This window comes from Lynx canadensis, chromosome B3, assembly GCF_007474595.2.
Source record: "Lynx canadensis isolate LIC74 chromosome B3, mLynCan4.pri.v2, whole genome shotgun sequence".
Classification (NCBI taxonomy): Eukaryota; Metazoa; Chordata; class Mammalia; order Carnivora; family Felidae; genus Lynx; species Lynx canadensis.
In genome coordinates this window covers 60,989-69,253 of record NC_044308.2, presented here as the reverse complement: position 1 = coordinate 69,253, position 8,265 = coordinate 60,989, and the positions used below count along the sequence as shown (strand labels likewise).

At 62.2% G+C, this 8,265-nt stretch overlaps 1 protein-coding gene across 1 annotated transcript in view; it reads right to left on the bottom strand.

Moving 5' to 3' along the window:
- Positions 1-2,429: 2,429 nt before the first annotated feature.
- CHRNB4 (cholinergic receptor nicotinic beta 4 subunit) overlaps positions 2,430-8,265 on the bottom strand; it is a 46,070-nt gene continuing 40,234 nt past the window's right edge. The window contains exons 2-3 of the mRNA XM_030318524.1: positions 6,307-7,255; positions 2,430-3,412 (exon numbers count right to left, since the gene is read on the bottom strand). Coding sequence (XP_030174384.1) covers positions 3,272-3,412; positions 6,307-7,255 — 1,090 coding nt within the window. The 3' untranslated portion in view covers positions 2,430-3,271. The remainder of the gene's footprint in view (positions 3,413-6,306; positions 7,256-8,265) is intronic.

Here is an 8,265-nt window from a genome sequence, read left to right as displayed (position 1 = left end):
CCGCCCTCCCAGACCGCCAGCAGGCCTTCCGGCAGGGTCAGGGCAGGCTCGTCCGGGACGCGCCCCTCTCCGAGACCCGACACCCGGAGGGAGGCGCCGCCGGGAGCGCGGAGAGGCGGGCGCGCCGGCCCCCCAGCCGCGAAGCGACGCCCCTCTCCCGACGGTGACACCCGCCCAGTCTTCAGCCCTCTCCGGCCTCAGTTTCGCCATCTATTCCTAGGACGAGGGGGTGGGCGGGATGCAGACAGCGGAACCGACGGCCCTCCCGGCTCGCACCCAGACGACCCGGGGAGGGGTGGCCGGAGGGGAGACGAGCCTCCCCGACCCCGCACCGCCCGGCCTGCGCCCCTTCTCTGCCCTCCCTCCCGTCCCCCCCGCAGCCTCGCCCCTCCGGCCCCGCGCCCGTACCTGGCGGCGACAGCAGCAGGAGCAGGAGCAGAGGCAGCGGCAGCGCTCGGGGCGGCGGGAGCCCCGCGACCACGGCAGCGCGCGGGTGGGCGCCCATGCTCGCGGGGGGCGGGCGCGGCCAGGCGGAGGCGGACTCCCCGGCGGCTCGCGGCGCAGCCCGCCCGCTCGGAGCCGGACGCGGACGCGGACGCGGGGCGCGGGGCGCGGCCCTGGCCCCTCCCGCCGGCGTGGGCGCCCGAGGCTCGCGGGCTGCGCTCCGCGGAGGAGGCGGGTGGGGGGCGGGGGGCGGGCTCGGTCCGCCTCCCGCGGGGTCGCGCCCCCACCCCCTCCCGCAGCTGCGCGCGGACACGCCCTCCGAACGAGGCCTCCGCGCTCCGACGCCGCCGTTCAGTAAGCGCCTGGTGTATTGGGTGCGATGCTGGGGTTCGTGTTTCGTCGGTAGTTTAGGAGGGGGAGGGGGCGTCGGAAGCAGTGTCGGCCCTGAGTTGGTAATAGTGGAGGGTCGGCGCGGAGCACCTGCGGGTTCTTAGGCCACGCTGCTTTCGAATACGTTTGGAATGTTCCTTGATGAACGGTAAAGAGAAAGGAGAGAGACACACACACAAAAATGAGGCTTCGAGATGGAGCCGTCAGAGCGGCACCTGCGCTCCCGCCCCGCTCCCTGCAGAGCCTCCTTCTCCGCGTCTACACTGCGCGCGGGGCTTGCAGAGCCTCCTCCTTGTCGACACTGCGCTGCCCCAGGGCTTGCGGTGAGCAGGCCTCCGGACCACCCCCCAGGGCCGGACCACCTCCGGCACCTGCAGGTGAGTCCAGAATGGGTTGCTTACCCACATTAAAACCAAACAAAAGGAGACATCGTACGGGACTCAGAATATAAGAATTGGGGCCAATGTCTCAGGCCCCCATTTGGAGCGTTCTCATTCTCAGGGCAAAATCCCCTTCATTTGGAAAAGATTGCAAATCAGATATACAACCAGGGATTTGTACCCAGTAGATATAAAGAGCCCTCAAAACTCAGAAGTAAGAATAGATAGGCATGAGGGTCTTGGTGGGGGTGCAGATGTTCTAAAACTGGATTATGGTGATCAACTTACTAAGACTCCTTGAATTGCACACTTAAAATGGGCAAATTTTAAAACATGTACGTTATACCTTAATAAAGTTGTTTTAAAATCTCAACACTAAAATAACTAAAGCCCATAAGCAAAAAAAGAATTGGACACTTCACCAAAGAGGATATACATAGGCTAAATAAATAAAATAGGTCACATGAAAAGCCGTTCAGTATCAGCCATTAGGGAAAAGCAAATGGAAGCCTGGCTGATGCACCACTGTGCAGCCACTGCGATGGCGAAAATAAACCAAAACGGAGGGCAGACCAGGGTCCAGAGCAGCCGCCTCTCTCACACCTTGCTGGTGGGGACGCCCACTGGTGCGGCTGCTCCAGCAGGTAGTGTGACAGAGTGACAGTTAGATGTACGTCCCCATATAACCCAGCGATCACACTCCTGGGTATTTATCTTGAGGAATGAGAACGCCGCTTCACACAAACTCCCACACGTGTGAATGTTTATAGCGGCTCTTTTCGCAGTTGCCCAAAGCTGGTGCTTCGGCCCTCACGGGACGGAGTGAGTGCTGCTCCGCAAGACGAAGGGACAAACCCCTGCTACCCTCAGCAGCATGGGTGAGTCTCAAAGAGGCCATGATGCCGAGGGACAGAAGCTGCTTACTCTCTAGAGGTTACACACGTATGACTCATGGGAATGGCATTCTCGGAAGGACCAAGCCCCAGGGACGGAGAGGCGTCAGTGGTCGCTAGGGGCTTGGCAGGGAGGGAGGCGTCTGGGTGATGGGGCCCTCCTGCGCCCTGATTACACGAATCTACACACGTGTTAGCATTCAGAGAACGACACATAGAAAGTCACTTTTATTATGTAATTTAAGAAATGGAATCTTTAAAAGTCCGCCTCTATTCCACGGATACTTTAAGAGCCTGTCACGTGCCAGGCACTGGGCAAAAGCAGTATGTGGAAGGACCAGTCAGAGCATCCGGGAGCGAGACCCCTGAACCTGGCCTTGATAGAAAGCGGAACGTGACCAGAGCTGTGGGGAGGGCCATTGTTTCAGGAGGGGAGCCAGGGGTGGCTGCTCAGGGGAGGGGCATCGGAGCTCGAAGGAGGAATAGGAGTCATCCATTCACTCAACAGACATTTATTAAGCACCTGCTGCGTGCGGAGCTGCGTCCGAGGCCCTGGGGATGGTGCACGCAAACGAAGGTCCAGGTTCCTGCTCTGACAGAGCTCATGCTCTAGCGGGTGATGTGTGGACAATGAGCTGAGGAGGGCTCGAGGCACCTGGGGTGACTGGGGCACAAAGGGTGGATCGGAGCAGAGCCCTGGACGGTGCAGCCACCGCCGGAGCTTGGGAGGCACCGGGGGAGGAAGGTCTGGGTAGAAGGTCCAGCAAATGCAAGGGCTTTGAGCCGCGAGGGTCTGAGAGAAGACCAGCGAGCCTTGCGGGCTGGGGGGTGGAGGGTGATGGGGGGGGGGGGTGGAGAGGTGGGCGGGATATGGCAAGATTCCTGGTACACAGCGGGTCCTCATGCCCCGCGCGCGGGGACAGAGCCTGGCCGAGCTCCTTCTGCCGCACTTTGCTGGGGCTCCTCCAAGGCCTTCGGAGAGGACAGTCCAGGGCTCCCATCTGTCCTCCCCCGGCCGTGGCTGTTTGAAGGGGCTGATGGCTGACGGACTCAGGTACTTGGGGCCTCCTCAGCCGTCACTCAGGAGGAAGCAGGAAACTGCCCACGTGGCCGCTCATGTCATCTCACCCGACGACCCCGGGGCCCCGGGGCACGCAGGGCAGCTTAGGGCCCCTCAGAAGGTGTGTGGGTCTGGAAGAGGGGAGGTAGGAAGAGCCCCACTGTGCCGAGCACACACACAACCACAAAGACCCACAGGAACAGCCGGTCCACCACCATGGCCACGTACTTCCAGTCCTCAACGACCTGTGGGCAGACAGAGGGGCTGGTTACAGGTGCCCAGACCTCCCTGCTTCCACTCCTTCGTTCAAGTTGGGCCCTCACTATCGGGCAAGGCCCCCCCCCCCCCGAAGCCGGAGTCACCTCTGTGCCTCTCAGGTCCTCAATCCCCTCCCCACAGCATGGCAGGGCCCCCAACTGTCCAGGAAGCCTGGGCTAGAAAGGTTATTAATACCACACGTTGTGACTCGAGAGCCCAAATCTGTTGTAAATAAGAGGGACGCGGCCCGGGAACGCAAGGCCCCCTCTCTTATGTTCACCCTGAGCTGCGTGGGGGGGCAGGCAGTGGGGCCTGCAGGACCCCTGGATGCCCTGCTGCTTAATCTGCTCACTAGTTCCTGTGACTGGGGCCCAGCCTCCGCCTCCACTGAATCTCCTCAGGCCGCCGTGGGGTGTGGGGCCTGCTGTGAACCCTGCTGGCCTCCAGAGGCACCGCCACCTTTGCCTGGGGGACCCGGGGCCTGCTCTGTCCCCCCGGAACGCCCTCCCCCCCCCCCCCCCCGGCCCCAAGCTCACAGCTTGCCCGTGTGGCCACTCGGCCTGTCTTCCCTGCTGGAAAGCGGCCTGATCAGAACCCAGCAGAGGCTCTGGGATTGGAAATGTGGGCAGCAGCGGACAAGCTGACGTCAGTGACCCAGTTTGTCCGGGTGCCTCAGGGGTGTGTGTCTACCCTGCAGAATCGTCCTGTGTCAGGCAGCCCCCACACCCCAGCCACGCTCACGCCACCTGTCCCCAACAGCAGCGGCTCTCCAGGCGGGCTCTCTCTGGCTTTCTTGGGTTTCATTTTGACAGCCCTAATTTCGGATGACTTCTTTTTCAGTGTGTGCGTGTTTTCCCCTCTTTTTATATTTGTGTGCTATTTATAGTGACCAGTTGGTCACCAGGCGGGTAGGAGTGCTGAGCACGAGGTGTGCAGCCTGGGCCGGCTTTGGGGTGGCCATGCTCGGTGGGGGGGGGGGGGGGGGGGAAGAAAGCCCAGCATGAGAACGTCGACCACCCAGTAAGTGCACGTGTGCTCAGTGCAGGGGAGGGAAGTTGAAGGACGTCAGAAAGATCTGCATGCGGAGCCTGGCTCCGCCCTGTGCCGGCTGTGTGACCCTGGGCAAGTCAGTGAGCCTCTCTGAACCCGGCTTTCCCCCTTGTGAAATGAGGTTGGAGTACGTGCCACTTCCAAGGGATCCTGTCAGGTCCTGGCAGGGCCCCTCGTGTGTGCTTGCAGCTCAGTGATCCGCGATGATGGTGGGGGAGGGGGGGTCCTGCCTGGCTGCTCCCCACAAGAGGCTTTTAATTAATTGAATTAGAAATGGCCAGAGGGCCCTGAGTGTCACAGGGGTGGCGAGACCTTCAGAAGAGAGCACTCAGGGCGGGTGCACGGGAGACCAGTGCTGCTTGACTTGCACGTACACCGGGATCCCTGGGGGTCTGCTTTAAAATGCCGGCTCCGGGTGCCTCCCGCACAGGCCCTGGCTTACTCAGAGCATGGCTCCGGGTGGGGGGTGGCCCCGAATTGGGAAAAGTCACCCAGAGGTTCTCACTTAGCCAGCAGGGCCCCATGCCGTGTATTAACATCTGGGACCCAATAAATCAGGTGATGCTGAGCCACCCAGTGGTCTTAAAGGAAGCACAATCAAATTAATTTTTGAGGAGGTGAAATCTGATGCTCCTCTGGAGCTTTAGGCACCGGGCTGTGCGCCTCGTGGCCTCGTGGCCTCGTGGGATCCGGTGAACACGCAGCTCCGTGTCAGCGGGGCCGGGGCTGCGTTTCTCACGCCCAGGACCCCAGGCCGAGCCGCTCGCGCTCACGTCCCGCTTTCTGTTGCTTACGATTCTCTCCTTTCTGTTTCATAGTGTGATTTTGGAGTTTTCCCGGCCCGCTCCTGTCTCCTCGTGCTACTGGAGACCAGCGTGTCCCTTGAGCGTGCGGCCAGTGGGAGGTGAGACTAGGATGTGCCCTCTGTGTTTGTGCAGCCGTGTGCCTGTTGTACAGACCTGTTCAGAGCCTGGTCTGAGAAGGTGTTGAAGTGAGAATGTTCCCAGCACCGTGGGATGTGTGGGGATGTGTGACAATCTCCAGCCGTCGCCATCGCGTTCTGCGTTCGGTTGTCACAGGGTCATCCTGTGAAGTGTCGTTTGTTCAGAGCAATCACTTGAGACGCCTACGCTTTAGCGCCTGTTGCTTTGTCCTGTGAAAGTCAACTTCACCTCCTTTTAAAATCTGTAATTGTCATCACCCTACCTGACATCGTTACGTTATTAACGTAGCGATGATAACGTTCTAATCGATGTTTCTGTACTCCTGAAAGCCCTCGTGTTTGTAGGGGTTCTGGGCAAGCCGGACGAGGATGGGAGCGGGTGCCCTTGGTGTCCGTCCCGCCCTCGTCCCTAAGGGGCTGACTTGGGGCTCCTGCCTCTTCTCTGTCCTGGGGCTTTCTCCAGCACGGGGCTGCTGGCTGCGCAGCCTGGAAGCGATGGGGAGTTGATGCCCTGGGGCCACCCTCAGCCCTAGGGGTGGGTGCTGATGCCCCCTCAGAGGGCCTCCCGTGGACTGAGCCCCCAGAGCCCGGGGCAGTAACCAGTGACTGGCCGCCCTCCGCAGTCTCTCTCCTCCTCACTGTGCTTCCTGAGCTCACTTCTCAGGTAATGTGTGTCCAGGCCCTCACCTCAGTGTCTGCTTTTGGGGACCCCGAAACAAAAAGGGAGCCCTGGTACTTCCTTCCTCTTTCCCAACGCACGGAGCTGTGATAAAACTCAGGCCAGTTTGGGACTCCGTACTCCAGCCCAGAGATGGGGCTCTCGTCCCCTGTGAGTGCGCTGCGGGGAGTGGGGAACCGGCGGGGACAGGGACCGGGCTAGGGACTTACACTCTGGTCTCGGTCATCACTCTTCATATGCTGGGCAATAAAGCTGACGCCCTCCAAGGCCTCCTGCACATCCTGCTGGAACCTCCCGGAAGACCTTGGCCGGAAATCCTGGAGGCCTGCGGTGCGGGAGCCCGAGCCGCCCGGGGACTGGGGAGCCGCAGAGCACGTGGAGCTCCCGCAGAGGCTGGAGGTGCTGGCGGCCTCGAGCCTGGTCAGGCGAAGCTGGCCGGGCCGGGGGGCCCTCGCAGGGCTGCTGTCCGGGCGCTTCATGAACAGGAAGGTGGGCAGCTGGCGTAGGAAGCAGCGGCGGACCCAGGGCGCCATGGTGTGGGTGCCGGGCGAGCGGTGGTGCACGTTGAGCACGCACACGCTGGTGACGATGGAGAAGGTGACCAGCACCATGGTGAACATGAGGTACTTGCCGATGAGCGGCACGTCCAGCGAGGTGGGCGGCACGATCTTGGAGATGAGCAGCAGGAAGACGGTGAGCGCCAGCAGCACGGAGATGCACAGCGTCATCTTCTCGCCGCAGTCGGACGGCAGGTAGAAGACGAGGATGGCCAGCGAGGTGATGAGCACGCAGGGGACGATGAGGTTGATGGTGTAGAAGAGGGGCTTGCGCTTGATGATGAAGTCGTAGGTGACGTCCACGTAGCTGGGGTCCCGCGGGTTCACCGTCCTTCGCCCCGGCAGCGCCACAATGTCCCACTCGCCGCTGGGGGTGAAGTCGTCCATGCTGGCCGTGGGCGACTTGAGAACCATGTCGATCTCCGTGTGGTCGTAGGTCCAGGAACGGAACTTGAGGGTGCAGTTCTGCTGGTCGAAGGGGAAGTGCTTCACCTCGATCTTGCAGGCGCTCTTGTAGATGGCGGGCGGCAGCCAGAAGATGCTGCCGTTGGAGCGGACCACCACGTTGGTGTAGAGGGACACCTCGTAGGTCCCGTCGGCGCTAGAGGCGTAGACAGGAGAACGGCGTGAAGTCCGCGGGCCTGGCCTTCTCTCAGAACTCGCCAACAGGCCCTGAGGGTCGTTTCTCACCGGTCATCCTTCCTTCCGGCCTCTGGTGCCCTCACCGAAGAGGCCGCCTTCCAGAAGGCCCTCCCCACCCCCCCCACCCCCGTCACTCCCCACCCCCCAACCCCCGTCACTCCCCACCCCCCCACCCCCGTCACCCCCCACCCCCGTCACCCCCCACCCCCGTCACCCCCCACCCCCGTCACTCCCCATCCCCCCACCCTCCCACCCCCATCACCCCCCACCCCCGTCACTCCCCACCCCCCACCCCCGACCCCCGTCACTCTCCCCCCCCCCACCCCCCCACCCCCGTCACTCCTCACCCCCCCACCCCCGTCACTCCCCACCCCCATCACCCCCCACCCCTGTCACTCCCCACCCCCCCACCCCACCACCCCTGTCACCCCCCCACTCCCCACCCCCGTCACTCTCCACCCCCCCAACTCCCCCACCCCCATCACTCCCCCCCCCCTCACCCCCCCTGTCACTCCCCACCCCACCCCCCCACCCCGGTCACTCCCCATCCCCCCACCCCACCACCCCTGTCACCCCCCACCCCCCCCACCCCCGGCTGGGGTCTTCACATGCATGAGCTGAGTGAGCCTCACAGCAAGGAGCTGGGTTTTGTGGTTACCCCATTTTACAGATGGGAAAACCGAGGCTCAGGGAAGTGAAGTGAGACTACCAGCTAGGAACCCAACTCAGGTCTGTTGTCCCCAGACCACAAACGTGTTTCGTGCTTCCACTGGTAACACTGACCTCACAACAGTCTCTTGCTCCCTGTACGCTATTTACGCATCGTCAGCCAATGCTACCAATGCCCAACGTTGACAAAGCAACCGAGGGTCAACGAGACAGTATGGAGGGCAGGAAGAGCCCTGGGGTGGGGTGCAGATGCCAGCCCTGGCCCCCCAGCTGTGCTGGATGAGCGAGAGCCCTCCCACG